This window comes from Corapipo altera, unplaced genomic scaffold (assembly GCF_003945725.1).
Source record: "Corapipo altera isolate COAL_440 unplaced genomic scaffold, ASM394572v1 69, whole genome shotgun sequence".
In the NCBI taxonomy this organism is placed as follows: Eukaryota; Metazoa; Chordata; class Aves; order Passeriformes; family Pipridae; genus Corapipo; species Corapipo altera.
Genome location: NW_020884908.1, coordinates 2661913 through 2680485, shown reverse-complemented (window position 1 = coordinate 2680485; position 18573 = coordinate 2661913). Strand labels below are relative to the sequence as shown.

The 18573-nt window shown below is 38.5% G+C and overlaps 1 protein-coding gene across 5 annotated transcripts in view; it reads right to left on the bottom strand.

The window, feature by feature from the left end:
- Window positions 1-880: 880 nt before the first annotated feature.
- PTPN13 (protein tyrosine phosphatase, non-receptor type 13) overlaps window positions 881-18573 on the bottom strand; it is a 117700-nt gene continuing 100007 nt past the window's right edge. For all 5 annotated transcript variants that reach the window (XM_027652793.1, XM_027652796.1, XM_027652797.1 and 2 more), the window contains 18 exons: window positions 18186-18547; window positions 17811-17985; window positions 16392-16550; window positions 16006-16177; window positions 15692-15902; window positions 13952-14022; window positions 12525-12586; window positions 11689-11845; window positions 11191-11367; window positions 9793-9872; window positions 8539-8594; window positions 7361-7464; window positions 6268-6416; window positions 5585-5675; window positions 4554-4891; window positions 3817-4032; window positions 2770-2832; window positions 881-1738 (listed from right to left, as the gene is read on the bottom strand). In XM_027652793.1, the coding sequence (XP_027508594.1) occupies window positions 1658-1738; window positions 2770-2832; window positions 3817-4032; window positions 4554-4891; window positions 5585-5675; window positions 6268-6416; window positions 7361-7464; window positions 8539-8594; window positions 9793-9872; window positions 11191-11367; window positions 11689-11845; window positions 12525-12586; window positions 13952-14022; window positions 15692-15902; window positions 16006-16177; window positions 16392-16550; window positions 17811-17985; window positions 18186-18547 (2724 nt within the window). In that variant the 3' untranslated portion in view covers window positions 881-1657. The remainder of the gene's footprint in view (window positions 1739-2769; window positions 2833-3816; window positions 4033-4553; window positions 4892-5584; window positions 5676-6267; window positions 6417-7360; window positions 7465-8538; window positions 8595-9792; window positions 9873-11190; window positions 11368-11688; window positions 11846-12524; window positions 12587-13951; window positions 14023-15691; window positions 15903-16005; window positions 16178-16391; window positions 16551-17810; window positions 17986-18185; window positions 18548-18573) is intronic.

The window sequence follows — 18573 nt, the reverse complement described above, 5'->3', positions numbered from 1 at the left end:
ATTTTCCTTTCTCAAACTATGCTGCTCTGAAAAACACACAATTATGCTGTTATGCTGAAGGGAATAAAAACCACAGTATTACTCTGACAAGTGAAAAAGGCTCTTTTCCTTTTTTAAGTCATAATATTGCTAGCTAGAATACCATTAACCAAGTAAGACAGTGGTTGTTTCAGTTTTGGGACACTGGAACACTGTGGGCTACTATCTTGAAGAGTCAAAACCTTGGATAACCACAGGCCTCTGAACCTTATTTCCACTACTTCAATGCAGAATGCTGTTAAATTAGTACTCTTATACCCTTCCTGATAGCGCAAGTCAAAAGCTTCTGTTCTAGCAAGGGTTGCTGGGACAGGAATACTGCTCAAACACGAGACTGCTGTGTTGGCTGATGGTAGTTATTCACCATCCAAAGTTCCCACAGAACCTAAAATGACATTTTCCTTTCAGAAAAGTTTTGACTGTTTACAGTATCACTAAACCACTGAACCCAGACATCCTGCCTCCCACCTCAAACCTTGTTGCTGTAAGCAGAGCAGATTACATTGTTGTAATCATTGCAATCATGTAATCATGTCAGATCATTGCTGTAGTGCAAACAAGTACAACCACACCCCTCCAAAAAAGTGAAATGGTCTCAATGCCCAGGTATGCTGAAAAACAAGGAGGGAAGGAAAATATCCTCTTCCTTTCACCATAGTGGGGAAACTCTCCAGAAAGGAACCCACAGTTCTGTGACTTTTTCAAATGCATACAGAAGGATACTGAAAATTTACAACATGCACAGACCCTTTTGTTGCATGTCTTAAGAAGGGTAGCCACCACAATGAATGATGCCAAGAAAGATCAGTCACAAGGACGCAAAAATACCCAGACCCACTGATCAGTGTACATTAGGTATATTATTTATTTACAGAGTGGAGATGCCTAATCAGTTATAAGGTTAGACACCCAATAATTCAGCCTTTTTTTTGTAAAAGTATATAAATATATACATGAAATTCTATGAAGTAAACATTATTAACTGTGATACAGTTAACATTCACTACTATCCTTATGCTAACAGGCATCTCTTAAAGCTTAAATGCTGATTTCAAGATACCCTCTATAAAACAGCTGTAATTGTACTAAAAGGGCAAAAATTCTGTGCCATATACAAGCTTTCAAAGGGAGACTAGTAAAATGTCTTTGTAATAAAGTTTACCAGGATAAAAATACTGCTTCATCCCTCCCACTCCCCTACTCTGTAAGAAAAAAATACCCCAAAACAGTTGCAGAACTGCAGGAAGTACTCTAAGATTACTTTTTTTTTTCTTCTTGAATTCTTTTTTAAATTAAAACATTTTTATTTTTATTTTTTTATTTTATTTTTATGACATATTAAGGAAGCTGCAAAAAAAATGCAGCTTTATTAAATATTGTTATACAAAAATCTCACATATGTGTCCATGTGGCTGAAGACATTAGTGGTATTGTACGAGCTATCCCTTTCCCTTGCAATTATATACCTTAATTGGAATGATGGAGAGACTTTATAGAAAAGACATTTGACAGCAACTGAAGAAAGGGGCTAGAAAACTATTGGCAGAACAAATAAAACACTTGAGAGCTTCTCGACCTCCTTGCTTCCTTATTTTATGAGCGCTTCTGCTGCAGTATTTCATTTGTCTCTCTCCTGTTCTTCATGTTGGAGATGATTCAGGACATAAAGGATAACTTGATAGCAGAAAATGTACTGATCCTGCAAGGGAAATTACAGCAATGTGAAAAATGCCTGCACCACCTAAGTGATCTCACATGCACTTCACAGTTGTACGGCACCTGATTTCAACACTTATTCTACTATTAAATAATAATAACAATAATAATAATAATAAACAACCCCCCCATACCTCCCCCCACAAAGAAAACAAAAAAACCTGAACAAACAAAAAGGCCACAGTGGAGAAATATTCAACCTCAACTTAAAACAAATACAATACTCCTCTGCCACTAAAAATATATTTTTATATGGGACATTTATCCTCCTTTCATACCAAAACCACCTAAAGGAGAGTAAGTACATAAGTAGAAATGAAGACAGGAACTGAATTTCATTGTCTTGCCAACTAATACAGAATGCCATCAATGCCAACTAATACAGAACTCAGAGAGTGCAACTTCTTATCTTCGTCTCAGTGATATAGATGTAGAGGCTAATATATGTTTTGAGCTGTGAGGTGGGGATGGGGATGATAATTTAGTGGTTTAATTTCCGGGTTCTTTTTAAACTATGACTTCATAATTCCTTCCTATTCAAAGAAAAGCTGCAGATTTTAACAAGACCTTGTGATGGCCATCTCTAATGTAAAGCTAATTAGTTCTAGATATAGATTTTTCTTAAAATATTTATTTAACTTCTGGTTGAATATCTCCCCAAAGTAAATTTCAAGACATCTCTGGTAGTATTGGTGATTCATAGCAGCTACAGTTAAGCCTTCTCTTCAGTTTGTAATGCAATTTTTAGCCATAAAAGGTCAGCTATAAACACATGCTTTTGAAGATGAAAACCTGCTATTATTGGGTTTTTTTTTTAAACGCAGATCAAAACAGTACAGCATGTTAAAAATGGCTTGTGTTTCTAACTGTTAAATATATACTGCTACTCATTGGATTTAATTCCTGTGACACAAACGTTGCATTAGAGTGCACGAAGACAATCACTGTGTGCATCACAGGAAGTTCTCTGGCTTGTCAGCTGGTTTAGTGTGTACCTGGGGAAGCCAGACTCACCTCTGTCTGAACCATTCCGTGCCTCTGCAGACGCATCGTGCGCACCAGGTCTGAGATGTCAAACTACCAAAACAAGCAGCAAGTTAAGAACTCGAAAAAGACATACATGCATAGAAAAGAAACATCCCCAGCATCAAGCCAAGGAATAGAACCAGGTGCATTATAGTGAAATAAATGATTCACCGTAGCCTATGCCTGTTTGGTAGAAAACCAGCATGTGCTGTCTCTGGGCAATCTGGATGTGGCCCTCCTACATCTGACACCATCCTTTTCTTGTTTTCTTTCTCTGTGCACAGGTCCTCTTGCTTACTCTTATTGGGAGCTGAGTGTGCAGAAAATTGAGCCCCTTGGTGCAACCTAACAAACCTCTTTTTATTTCCCCAGATCTATAAAATACTAGACATTTAGAGGGTACTTAGGAATCCCACTGAGCTAAGCAGGACTGTAGCTCATCTTCTCTACAAGTTCACCAAAAGATTTGCTACACCAGGCTGCTGAAGGACAGAAACATAAGGAAGCTGGCACCCTCCTGTGGATCATCCTAGAAAGCATATCCCTGCTTGTGCTGGAGAAGTTAATTTACATACCCTCATCTGAGATGTTTGTAGTACATTGAGTTTTTGATTCTGTTGCCTAAACACATACTATGGTTAGCTTCTAGCTGTCCTAAAACAGTCCATGGATCTCTGACTGACTGAATGCCACAGCGCTCAGCCCCAGTGCTATTTAACATGAAAGTTCCACTGAGTACACACAGTCAGGTAAGGCAGGCATTTTTAACTTTTCCATCAGTTGCCAAAGCCACTTAAGATCCCCTGAGCTAACCTAAGGACCAGTTGATATGAGAGTTCTTCTCCTCTGAGGTCATCAATGAAGAAACATTTCATAGGTACTGCTGTTTTACACCCTGCTTTATGACACGTTAACACATGTCCAGTGTGCTACTGCCAAAAGCATGGCATATTCTTTAAGCAACAGAATAGCTTCAATGGAACATACTTCCTACAGGTCAAAAGCACAACTGAGCCCATCCTCTTGGATACTCACATCGAGGTCTCTGCTGATTAACCCCAGAACAACATCTATACAAATAAGGGTCCCCGATCGCCCGATCCCTGCACTGCAGTGAGTTATAATGGGTCCCGACTTGTGGACGTGCCGCATGTAAGAGATGAAGGTGAGCAGGTCATCTGGCTGAGAAGGGGTGTCATGGTCAGGCCAGGCGATGAAGTTCAGGTGGGAAATGTGCCGTACTTCACCGGTCTGAGGTTCAAAAACAACAACATGTAACATGTGGCAAGAATAAAAAGAAAAGAGAAAGTTCCCAAAGAAAAATCTCAGAAGAATGGGACTGGCCCAAAGAAGGTGTTCTGTAATTCAATAAGAAAAGAGAAACAATGAGCTAAACTGAAAATAACTACCAAGTAATTTAATAGTATAACGTTCACTGTGCAGACTGAGCTGATCACACAGAGGAATCAACCAGCCAGACTGAATTATCAGTGAATTCCATATCCCTATATATGTTTCTGTGGTCAAACAAAGCCAAAATTTAGAGTCTCGTTAGCATAATGAAATCATCTCCTTGCCCAACTAAAAGGTCACGCAGTAGCACAAGCTGCAATGAGGAAGCATTGCCCAGTCATGCTCACTGGGCAAAGAGAAGCCCTGTTTGACTTCTTGATGTAGACAATGCAGTTGAAAGCAGGCAAGCTAGAGGTATAAGGATAAATATGCCAACACCCAGAAAAAAACTCTAAGCATGCAGAATTAGATTCACTTACCTGAATATCTTCAAGCTCCAGTACTCTAATGATAAAGCCCTTCAGCTGCTGATGCCTCACAAGAGCAAGGCGTAGTCTATCAGTTATCATGGTGGTTTTATTGAGGACATCTGGCCAGTAACGCTGACATTTTATCTTTTCTCCTTCAACCTCCTGAGTCATCATGGCAATCACAGTACAGTTTTGTTCCCAAACCATTTGCCAGAAATCTGCTACAGTAGTAGGAAGAGGTCCTTGGCATGCAATGTAAACGAACTCCTCATTCCCCACCGGCATGCGAATGAAGCTGGCATTGATGTATCCACCTTCAATCCCAAGAGGTACTCTAGTGGTGTCATCTGCAATTCCCACACAATAAAAAGACCTCACGTTATGTGTGCACATAATTAGACCTTCACACAATAGAGATGTGAGCTTTACACATTCACATAGTACTTATCTCCACAGATAAGTTCTCTTACAGATCTGCTTCCACAGATCTTACTCAAAAAAATAAATCACTTAAATACTTGGTTTAGGATATTAATCAGTACCTCGAATAAAGAGGACATCTAGAGGAGAAATACAAATCATCAGACAGGCAGGATGCATGATTTGAACTGCAGCACCTCCGAAAAACTGAGGTTAATATTTCTCATTCAGAACTAATCTTTGTCAGTTCTTACTTCTTGACGCATCTCACACCTAACAATATTTTATGGCAGGAAATTTAATGACAATAGTATACATGTCTGGTTTTCCAATTTTACATGGGTAAAGCTAAAAAAAAAATCTTATCTGGCTCCCTATGTATACATCACTTAAGACATAGGATCTGCTGACACAACAGAAAAGTCTGTGAACATCTATCCCTAACTACTACAAGACAATAAAATATTATTCACTGATCTCAAACTACTTTATAAATGCTTGCTTTAATTTTTTCCCTACTAGGATGGAGAATCAAATCATCCCACTTCTGATCTAATCCATCTGACCATACAGCTGGTAACAGAATATCAACGGTGAACTTCATATTAGTTAGGACTTACAAGGAAGTATGTTTTTATATCTGTTCTTTTTCCTGTTTTCCTTTGCTTGTCCTATCAAACACTGATCCAGAGGTTTTAACTCCTGAAGGTTCTGTAAAGAAGAAATAACATGTGCATTAGGAAAACACTGAACAGTAACAAGTGTTAAGAGGAATTATATGATGAAGTCATTAACAAATAGAATTCTTAAAAATCAAATCCTAATGTGGCGATGCAAAATAATGCAGTTGTAAGAAGGAATCTAATTTTACACTGCTAAGAAAATGAAATGAAACAAAACAAAACCCCCACCTACTATACAGTAAATATTTTATCTCATTCTCCCAAAAGAAAGATCATATAGCATGGTTGACTTAAGACTTTGGAAAGCCTGGTTTCATGTTCAGCAGCTAGGTTTCACAGCCTTTATTTACTTCGTCTATGCCTGTTAACATCATATTCACTTGGCAATTTACCAGAACCAAGAATGATGTAAACATACTTTTGAATTGAATTAAATTCAAACTAATCTTATCTCTCAGCAGCTAGTGGGGGGAAGGGAGAGAAGTCTTTGGTGTTAATTCTTTTCATCCCTTTTGAGCTGCCAATTAAAGAGCTGTGGTATTCAAGGCAGTGATGATCCAGCCATTCTATTCTTGTTTCATACAGGAAAAAAGGACTTTAAGGGACAAGTAGTTACTCACTTCAATCTCTTTAGAAGGGACTCCCTGTTCCAGCAATCCACGCAACATCCTGATCACTGACTTCAATTTGGCTCCCGAGTACTTGCCTCCAGGGAGCACATTCACAGTTGGGAGTGCAGAGATCTCTTCATTTGTCACTAGAGGGAAATCTAGTGGAAGAACAAGACTGATTGATATAAATAAATATCTAAAACTAGGGAAACAAGCTGTAGTGCAATGCTGGATTTGCATGTTGCTGTTCACCACTGCACTACAAATGCCTCCATACACCTGAGAGAATATACCTTTCAGTTTCAGAGGCAAAACCAAATTAACTAACAAAACCAGTATGACACAAAATCAGCTCTGGTGAATCCAGGAACCAAAGGGAGTTTTTTCCTGAAATTCCAATAAATACATTGAAACAAACTTCAAATACATTTTAAATCTAAGCTCTTAAAAAATTGATGAATGCACACAGGCATGAATTCAGAACTCTCCACTTAAGACAGTACAGCCTGTGACTTGATTTTCAGCACTTATACTCAACATGTATGTAACACATCTCCTGGTTATCACTTGAAAGACAACTTTTTTCCAGTACAGCTTGCCTTCCATCAGGCCTTCAGTGCTTCTGTGAAGAACAAAAAAATATCCCCGGTATTGTAATCCAAAGTGTCCTAAATCTACTGACAGGCTCCTCAGGGAAGTGGTCACAGCACGAAGCCTGACAGAGTTCAAGAAGCATTTGGACAATACTCTCAGGCACATGGTGTGAATCCTGGGGATGGTCCTGTGCAGAGCCAGGAGCTGGACTCAATGATCCTTGTGGGTCCCTTCAACTCAGCAGATTCTGTGACTTTGAAGTATTACACGGATTCTTCTTTTTTTTTTTTTTTTTTTTTAAATGAATGCAAAGAGCTGCTGTATACGAATTTCAGGAACTGACATTTCTAATGCCATCTCACCTTTCTAGGTGGCCACTGAGCTGTTTGAATTCTCATTATACCTGCCTTTACACCCTCAAAACAATATCCAAAACACCTTAATATTCACTTCCATCTATTTATTGTGATCCTCAGTTTTCTACTGATTATTTGCTAAATGTTCTTGCCTTTATTTACACGTTCCTGGCTGACTGATTCAATCGGCAGTTCATCACTTCCCCACGTGATTTCATCGTCATCTGCTTGGCTCAAGGAGGGTTGTGGAGGAGATCTGTAAGAGAACAAAGTATGGAAGTAAAAAAGAACACCTAGAAATCACCAACACATTTGCAATCTAGTAAAAAAAGTCTCCAGAAAGTAAATTATAGCTACAAGTATTTCTGGACTGGACCCATACAAGTGATCTCAAAAACCTAACTTTTTTTTTTTTTTTTTTTTTTTTTTTATATCCTCAGAGGGGACCTAAAAAAAGTAACAGCGGAAAAAGAGCTGGGAATACATGACTCTAGTAATAACTTTTCAAAGGCTAAGCAATTAAATAGCATCCAATAACAGATTTTTATCATTCATATAATTCAGTACCTACACACTAGAACATCTATTTTCAATTGGAAGTTTTCTACCTTTGTTGAAGATGGTGATAAACGTATTAAGTATTTGAGGTCATAATGTCCCTGCTTGTGCTAAGTCTCAATCTAAAACCTCCCACAAAGTTAAAAACATAAAAGCATAAAAACTTTGACTAAAATGTCACTCAGACTAAGGACTAAAATTATTTCACAAAGAAAAACAATCTTGGGAATTAATACAGTTCAAAGTGGCTCAAAGGGACAAATAGTAACTTGGCCAGGTATATCCTTAGTACTCCACGTAAAATAAATAAGCCCCAGGCACCCAATGGGAACCAGTGGAAGTATCCAGGTGAGTTACAGTGCTCTAAAACCAGAAGAAGTAACACTAATGAAGCTTATACAGATTCGAACTGAAGACAACATTGTTTGAATGTTTTCTTCACATACAAGTACCAAATAGTACAATGCAAATTATGTTATTTGGAGGCATCTGAACACAGTCCAGTGGTTTGCTACAACCATGTATCAAAGGAACAAGTAAAACTAGGGCATAGTAAACCACAAAGCTGAATAGTATTCAGGCAAATTATAACCTTTCAAATAAGGAATAGACAGAGAAAATTCAACGAGACATTGCATAGATATTTTACTAGGTTTGTTTTGGTTTGGGGTTGGTTTGTTGTTGCTGTTTTTCTCTTATTATAACATATTCCACTTCAGAGTTTCAGACTCCATAGGTTTACTTTCAAGCAACACTGGAACAGAAATCTTACCTTTCTGGCACAGCTTTTGCTTCACAATAGTCTTCACAACCATTTACATGTGTTGGCTAGTAGAAGAAATATTTCAAAACACGTTAAAGGACATAGTTACAACATTCACCCAGTGCAAACTTTAAACAATTAACAATTACATGGACTATTTCTGAAGGGTACTAAGTTCAAAGCAGCACATAATGAAAGACTTTCCTCTTTTAGACATCTCATTAACCCAAAATAACAGAGGACAAGAACACTAAGCACTTGGAAAAATACTGTGCTGTAACAAGGCCAAAAAACTATGCTAAAATCAATCCTGACTCACAGTAGCATTAGAGTCATCTAAGTTAGAGTCATCTAACTTGACCTTTTTTGGTTTTAACACTTAAAAATCCTTTATGAGATAAGTTTGATAGTGAAAACTGCCTCCTGTCAAGCCACAATTCCTATACAGAACAGAACAGGGCTTGCCCTCTAAATAACACATACTCCCATATGCACCTTCCTCAACAGACATGAAGACTCAAAAGAGAAGGTGCATTTCCATCTTTCTTTCAAGAAGAATGCCACAAAAAAATTTATACTTCTTAGGCCAACTTGCAAGTTTCCACTGCCATACTCGGAGAGTTTTACTCGTGGCTCTCCTAGAGCGCACTGACACAGAGCCAGAATCTTGATTTGATTTTCAGCTCTACTAACTGGACAGAAGCTGCAGCAGCGAGGATATGCTGGATAGACAGAGCTCTGCTGATTTGAAACATGAGACAAAACCTAGGCATCTAGTGATTGATGTAAAACAGGACACATAATACTGTAGGGTAAACCACACATAGAAGCTATTCAAGCTAATGAACTTATCCTAGCAAAAAACAGTAGAAGAAATTTCAAATATACGTTTTGGATAGTGAAGTTTACACAACATTCATTGTGACTGCTTCCCTTCTTTGAGCAGGAATCAATGAAATCTTAGATTAAGTGCCTGAAGTAACATTAACAAGGTAGTTTATTACCATTCTTTTTGTAAAAAAAAGTTGCCGGACGTAATATGACAGCGTAAAATAACTATATGCTTTGTTCTTTTATATAGTTAATTTATGACAATCATTTGCTATTTAAATAATAAATGTTTGTACACCATTTAAAGCTACTACTGACAATGATGTTCTCATTTAAAAGACATTTTAAGTTATTTCCAGTAAGGAAAATAAATTCAAAGGGTGTCTGAGAAACCAAAATCGGCAAATGTCTGACAGCTTCTTGCCATCCTACCTCGGAAAAATCTTCAGGTAAAGATGACCCATCACAGTCTGTGTCTTCAGACTTATCTTCTGTCACCTTTCCATTCATCTCTATTGAATAAGAAAATCTGGAGATGGAGCATAAAAGTACCAAAAGATGCCCAGGAGCCACTCCCTCACAGATGTGAATCCTGTTAACACCTCTCTGGCACTACACAGGGAATACACGTGCCAGAATAACCAAGAAACATTTTTTAGAGTCCCTTTGCTACCAGCATGTTGGAAAAGAGCTCTTACTGTACAGGATAATCAGATTTTAGGCTCCTTTATTTTATAACTGGAACAGCTTTCATGGTATATGAGGCTGTTTGCACAGCTAACAGAACATCTGTGTCACAGCATAAACGGATGGACAGGCTGGTATGACTAAGTTATCATATTCTCATGTCAACAGTTTTTCTGCAATTCAGTTACTTTTAGACCAGGAGTAGATCTAAATCAGGATTCTACTCGCTCTTTGTTTAACAAAACCTAATTAGGATGTGTCAGATAAAACTTGACTTGTATCTGTCTGCTATGGTAGCACCCTGCTGCTGTATCTTATGGATTCAATTCATCTTCAGCTGCAAAGGACAGATGCCAGCTACAAGAAATTGGAAGTGCTGGAACTCCAGTGATATTCTTCAGCTGGCACAGCCAGAACCTCAGTAATCCCCAATTTCCAATGTAATAACCAATGACAATAACCCAATGATCTTGAGGTGCATCAGAAGTGCTGAAATAATTATAATTTTGGAAGGTGTATCTTAAGTTTTGGAAGAAATCTTTACAGAAGTAGCAAGCATCTCACCTGAATTTTTGGAGCATGCGTACATAGGGTGATATCACAAAGGAACTACAAATCCTACTGCTTACTAAATTTCAGGTAATAACAAGTGGAGCTGAGGACATGGAATGAAGGAAGAGAAAGGTGTACAGACAGAAGTAGGTACTGAAATAAACCCCAGTCTTTCTAAAAGAGACAAAGCAGGTTGGAAAATTGTTTACTTTTGAGAGATCTCAACGAATTTCCAAGTTGTGCCATCTGCTATCAATGAAATGTTGAAATGCCTCAGCATTCCAACACAACTGTAGCTGCAGGACCAGGTATCTAAACAATATGTATTTCACTCAAGAGACAAGAATGCCAGAATGGGATTCATTTTCCCAGACTACTTAAAGCAAAATCCAGATTTATCAAACCAGAACATGATTCATTAAGTTGCATCTGAATCAGCAACTATTTGTCTGTGTTCAACTTGGGAAACTTTCAGTTCACACATCAATTCAATGTCAACTCTCCCTCTGGACAAATCAACTACTTACTTGGCACCTTCTTTCAAAAAGTGTTTTGCTGTTAATGATATGCTTTTTTAATGGCTCATGTTACCTGGCAGATGATCTTCTGATGCAGCCTTCTTGAGATGCAGAAGACTCTGAGCATCTGAATTTGCATTATTACGATTTAAGAGGTTCTGAGCTTCCTCATCTACAACATCCAACAGATATTGGACAACTTCATTGTGATCATCTTCATCATAATACTCATCATCTGGAATCTCTGTTCCTGAAGAAAAATAGTACAAAATTACAAGTTTTCCCAATATAGGATGGCTTGGGGGAAAAAAAATTAAAAGGGCAAGCACCGTGGCATTATCTCTAGATGTTACCATGGCTTGTATTCATTTCTCTCTAACACAGAATCCAATTTCCATAAATCTACTTTCAACATCAACTAATCCTCTAAAGCAAAGCACACAACTTGGAGATGATCTTCCAAAATTGACTGCGAGCCCAACATTGACTTATTTCAGCATATTCAACAATGCTGTGATTCTCTTGCACACTAAAGACAAAATAATGCTGTCCCCACGTCACCTTCTCTTACCTGATTTGTCCATGTGCTTAGAAAAATCTGACATCTGATTGGTAAATCCTAGGGAAGGTGCATCTCCTGGTCCTGAGAGGTTCATTAGTCCCTTCGTGTGATGGATATTGTTTTCTGTATTTCCCTGAGAAGGTCCTAGGATGCCATTGCCATTTATCTAAGAAAGCAAAGAACAGGTCAAACTAGCTCTTAAAGAGTCTGGCAGTTTGTTGAAGCAGAAACCAACCATTAAAATGTTCTCTTCTTAGCAACAAAACAATATAATATGAATGATGGTTTATCTGAGATAGCTGGGTGATGGGTGGGAAGCTTTTAGGTGTGTTAAAATTTGATATGAAAAGAGTAAATAAAAAGATTTTAAAGCACTATGAGAAAAAAAATACATGTTGATGAAGAAGCAGCTTCTACAAGAGAGTACATAGTAATATTTAACATTATTATAATCTCTACAAAACATATGCAGGCTTCAATACTTTTGGTCCCACAACACAGCATTTCTCAGAAAAAACGAGGGGGGAAAAAGAAAACCACCCAGCAAATGTAAGATGCAAGCATCTGCATAAACTGTGGGCTGAATGGAGTTTTCTGGATCACAGCCTTGCATCCTTCTCATATTACCATTTGTCTTTCAGTAAAGCTGTTCCAAAGAAAGAGCAGATCAATTTAAAAAGCTTGCTTATTTATTATGATCACTGCTTATTCGTATCAACTGACAATAGTGGGCTTGCATACTTTGATTAATGGATTGTTTAATTAATTTATTTATTTTTTTCAAGTGTGTAAAGTAGATCCTTTTCTCTGGTTAATGATAATAGGTACAACAGAGGAATAGTTACCTTTGGCCCGTAAGCATCAATTGTCTTTACTGTTTTATCACAGGGATCACCACAGGAACAGCCTAAACAAAAATGGGTAAAAAACAACAACCTCACAGTAATTTTTCACAGAAACTAAATTAGTCCCCATCAATTATTTTATGAAAGAAACAAGGTATTTAATATTATGTTATGACATGAGTAGCATTTCTGCCTGCCTGGTTTCTCAGCACTGCCAAACATACATCTGATTGACTATACTCCATAATGCTTTTTGAATGTTATATTTAACGGGATCAGAAAGCCTGAATGCTAATACAAGTAAGCAACTCTAGGCAAAGAGAAATGTTGATAAATAGTTTAATGAAGTACAGTGGAAACATGCACCTTTGGGAACAGGGTTGATTCCCTTTCCCTTAAAATGTACAAAATACAAACCCACTATGACCTGGCAATGATTACATTTTTTTAAAAAAACATCATCTGACATCTGGGTCTTTGTTCAAAGGCACCCATCCCTTCTTGGTAAAGAAAAGAGTGACACTAGGATGTCAGAGACCACTGCCTACCCCAGAGGTACCTGAGACCAAGTGGAAGTAGTAGTAGATGATATACACCCAGCTACTAATGAAGTTCTGGATCTTCATATACTTTATGCTTTTATAAATGAAGGAACCGGTAGATGAAATAAATGAAGACTGAGAGTAACCTTACGTCTTGTCATGATCTATAGATGACAAGTCATTACAGGAAGGGGGTTTTAAGTAGGATCTTTCAAGATTTGGTTATAGGATTTGCTCCTAATGAATATCTTGACTGTGTTTATTGAAACAGAACGAGTAGCATGCTTGGAAAATATGGGGACAACACTACTGTTAGAGTTGCAATAATTTCATTAGGTGAGATCAGTACTTCAAGTTATCAAGATACACTAAAGGGAGCACGAAAAGCAAGACTACAATGAATCAAGTCAAATGCTAAGGGCCACATTTCAAAGAAAAAGTAAATGCTTGAGATGGTAAATAACTGCATAAGCAGTTGCTCTGCGCAGAAATGCAGGTGGTAAAGGACCCTGAGTCTAAGAAAGTGAACAAGGAACTTGAAGCCCTTTCCAATGTAACAAATTGGTATTTTTATGCCTGAACAGAGGAAACAACACCAACATCATTGTTATTATTAATAACAGTTATAATAATCAACTGATTTTTTTTTTTAACTCCTTGAAAGACTTAGGTTTGATACTAGAGAGAATTTCTAACCTACATGAGAAATGGAATCATAAAGAGACTATCGCTGAATCTCTTTTCATGTAGCTTTTAAAAGAAAGATCAAGTACACAGCTGATCACAGTAAGTTGGACTAGGATAGTATCTTAAGGCCTGTAGCAGTTCCTTCATTTTTATAAACATGTGCATTTCACTTGCAATGAGTAAGAGCACAAATCTTACCATTAGCTTTCACTGGCCATGGATTTGAGTTTTCAGGGCTTTTGGATTTTGGGAGCACTGCATGACCATCTCTAAGAAAAGAAATATTTACAGAAATCTTTATTAAAAATAAATAAATAAATCACAGTAATCATCACATATTGATGTAAATAGTACTATCGGTAAAACTGCTAATCATGCTTTCTATTATAACAGTTTTGGAATACTTAAGATATTCAATGACAGATTAAGCAGTGATAGCTAGGTAATTTCCTACTTCAGGGAGCACTGAAGGGAGTTCATAAGAATTGGACTCTCCTTCTAGATTCTGACAAAGAGATTCAACCTTGCAGCCCCAGGAGTTTGCAACTCCTTCCCTTTATGGGATAAAATACAGTGGGAAGGAGAAAGGGAGAGAAGAAGCAAAGAACAGCAGGCATGGCTGGAAGACTTAAAAAAAATGAAGGAAATGTTTCAGTTTTAGGCAAATATTGAAACAGAGTAATGTAGAGGTTTTTTTTACGCTGTTCCCATAAAAGAACAGCAGGGGTCAGTGAAAACACAGTGGCACACTAGTTGTGTCACGGGGTTTTGACATTCATCAGTGTGCTGCGACAACCATGTGACGCTAGAACTATTTAAGCACAAACCAACATTTTATCTCATCTTTATGATTATAGAAATCTCAGTAGCAGCTTTAAGAAAAAGGAGTATTTGTATAACCATTTTCATATTTTGAAAACAGTATTTTCATAGAATCATTAAGGCTGGAAGAGTACTCCAAGATCATCAAGTCCAACCTTTGACTGAACACCACCTTGTGAACTAAACCACTGCACTAAGTACCATGTGCAGTTGTTTTTTGAATGCTTTCAGGAACGGTGACTCCATCACCTCCCTGGGCAACCCATTCCAATGTTTAACCACCTTTTCAGTGAAAAAATTCTTCCTGATGTCCAACCTGAATCTCCTCTGGCACAGCTTGAAGCCATTGCCTTGTGTCCTGTCACTAGCTTCCTGGGAGAAGAGGCCAATCCCCACCTTGCTATAACCTCCTTTCAGGTAGTTGTAGATAGTGACAAGGGCTTCTCTGAGCCTCCTTTTCTTCAGACTAAATACTCCCAGCTCCCTCAGCTGCCTGTCACAGGACTTATTCTCTAAACTTTTCAGCAGCTCCACTGCCCTTCTCCGGACTTACTCCAGCACCTCAATGCGTTTTTTGAAGTGAGGTCCCAGAACTGGACACAGCACTCGAGGTGTGGCTCACCAGTGCTGAGAACAGAGGTACAATGATTTCCCTGGTCCTGCTGGACACACTTTTTGATACAGGCCAGGATGCTATTGGCCCTGGCCACCCGGGCACACTGCTGGCTCACATTCAGCTGCTGTCAACCAGCACCCTCAGACCCTTTTCCACTGAGCCACCTTTCAGCCACTCTTTCCCCAGACTGTAGTGCTGCAGAGGGTTGTTCTGACCCAAAGGCAGGGGGTCTGTCTGAACACTTGTAGTTCACAGCTGGACACAGCCTTGTGTTCCCAAGAAACACAAAGCATGGCAAGTATCAAGTACCCTTCTGCTCCACTACAACAAAAACCAGTGAACATACAGATCCTCTCTGTGGCATCAGTCCTCAATAACATGCCACCCAGTATCACTGTGGTGAATTTCCTGTCATACCAGGAACATGTTTTAACCATATACTCATACAATCATGCAAGAAAAATAAAACCTACAGGGAAGCATTTGCTTCCAAAACATACCTGGTTGCTTTGAGTACCACTTTTGGAAGGTATGTTTCCAGCATTCTTCTGGCTTCCTTCAGAGTCATTCCCTGTGTGCTTACTCCATTAATGTAATGGATAATATCTAGTACATGGAGACTCTCATCTCTGGCAGCAACCGATTTGGGGAGAATGTCACTAATATACACAACTTGATAAAGGCTGTCATGACCTCCTGATAACAACAAACCTTTGAAGGAAAAGAGGGGGGAAAAAAAACCAAATCAAGCTTTCTTTGTAACTGAAGGGGATAATTTTGCTTTAGGCCAAAAAGCAGTGTAATTGTGTGTTACCTAGCTCCTCCTTATGGCACATTAGTGTAATATCAGGCAGTAAATGAGGCAACACTGGCATCTTTGGTAACTCCAAAACACGCCCTAGCACTAATCTGACAGTCCTTGGGGCAGCACGGAGAAAGTTTACTGCATCAGTATGGCTCATGTTGGTGACATCGATGTCATTAACCTGCAAAAATAAAAGCAACAGAGATCTCCTTGTTAAGTCCCAAGTAAGACAGCATTACTGAGGAAGCATTTACTGCTGTTCCTCAATTCCTATCAAATTATGCCTCTCAGAAGCTGCATGCCTTTGTTCCTTAACCACATTTGATTTTTTTTTTTTTGACTCAAAGTTGTCCTTTTCATGCAATCCCTCCATCTGAAAACATTAATTCTCTCACTTTTATCAGTCGGTCTCCAGGTCGTAGTCTCCCATCACTTTTGGCAGGATCCTGAACAATGTCATGAATGTAGCAGCCAACATTATCATTACCTTTGGTCACTGTGAAACCCAGACTACCCTTTTCTGACTTTGTCATAGTGACTCGGAGCTCTACCTCCTAGAGGAAGAAAACAGCACTTTACAATGCAGACAGTCAGAAGTAACATGAACGTTTTACTGAATTTAAGACAGTTAGAAACAGACAACTGATTTACCTATTGATTTAAATGACAGAACCAAATAATGTTTTGTGTGGAGCGAACCTTGGGCCAAAGGCCTATGATTTAAACAAAATTTTGAAGGCCCGTGTCAAAAACCCTATTTTACCTTCAACTTGTTCCATATATAAAAAAGGCTCTGTGTTTTTAAATAACACATCAGGAAGTATTCAGAACAAAGTAAGTGAACATTCCTACAGTGAAGTGAACAATCTCCTATAGTGAGATACAATACTATAGCTTATCTTGGAACTGAACACATGGACATGTTTGGCCTATTTTAATTTGCATTAATTTTGATTTGAAAGATATGGATCTGCCTCATTTGCATTCAAAAAAAAAATCACAGAGCATCAGGAAGGTTTGAGAAAAAGTTCTGAAGAAGGGACTAAGAAAAATACAATTTGCTTCTTGTCAAAATGGACTATAAGCTAGAATAGCTTTGTAACCTGAAAGACCTTCACAACTGAGGCATATCAAGGCTCAATTTTAATTTTTTTCAATCTTTGAATAGGTTATGTGAGGATATGGAAGCAAAAGTCCCTTCTGATACACAAGACACTTCTGGGGTGGCAAGAAACTATCCCAGAAGAGCCTCAAAAATATGCTGCATTCTACAGCAGAGCAGAGAGTCTTTGAGATTCATAGTTATAAATGCAGCAAAGAACAGGGTCTACTGATGCCCCTGCTGCCCAAATTTATCCTCTGATATCTGAACAATCACCCAGAAAACTAAAAGTGCAGAAGTAAGATATCTGCCATTTCAGCTTCCTGAGTATGTGGTTTAGAGTAAGATAAATATTTAATGCCAAGGTTTCCAGCACGAAATGAGGCATGAAATAGACACATACACATCTACCTATGTACACATGGATGTCTCCACATTCACAGAGGGAAAGGTACCAACTCAGTGCTCAGAAAGAAAACGCCTGCAGACACTGCATGAGCAGCTGTGGTTCACTGGTTACAAATGGCACTTTTACATGTGCCATTTACATGGCACACACCCAGGACAGTGCAAGTATAACCTGCAACTATCCCATTTGTAAATCAGTGTGCCCAACTTCTATCCAGTCACTCTGAATATCATGGCTAAAACAACTTCCAGTTGACCACAGAAGTACAATCTATGCTACTGAAAGACAGAAATAGGAAATTACCGGTTCGTATTCTTCAGCATTTTTTTCCAGCTGGGTGAGTAATGAATCCATTCCTCCCAGGTGTGGAGTCAGCTCAGAGGCAGGAGTAGCATAACAGTCATTTATTAAAATGGATGTGGTAACATCAGGTACAGTTCTACAGATTGGGATCTCTGGCAAATCCAATGGCATATTACTAGATATAAAGCAGAAAAAAACCCCAACAAAACAAGAATAAGGAAAACAAGGCTGTGACTCATAAATTAATATATGGACCAATATGGACTTTATGTAGATCTAAAAAGCAAAACAAAGAAGTGTTTCCATGAATAGGTCCAAAAAAATGTTTTTGTAAACATTTCTGGAATATTATGAGGATAATTACCAACAGCATACCTGTCCTCAAGCTCTGCCTTGCTAGGGACCTCTTGATCGTGATACAGGATGGTGCGAACAGCCTCCTTCTGCCCACTGTGTGCCTCATACTGGTTCTGTGCCCGTGTCTCAGCTTCACCCGAGCTCTGGTACAGTGTAGAACTCCAGCCAAGGCCCACCTGTGCTGCTGAGTCCATCACCTCCTCATCACCACTTCTGCTGCTGTCACTGTAGCTGTCTCTTCTAGAGGGAGATTTTAGCCTTTTCTTGCTCAGATCAGTAGTTTCATTTTCATCTGAGCTATCACCTTGTTCTCCATTTGATGGACCAGAAATTTCTCTGCTGACCTCTGGAAATACTTGTTGGGGTGAATGGATGGGTGTCTACAGAGACCAAAAACATTTAATTC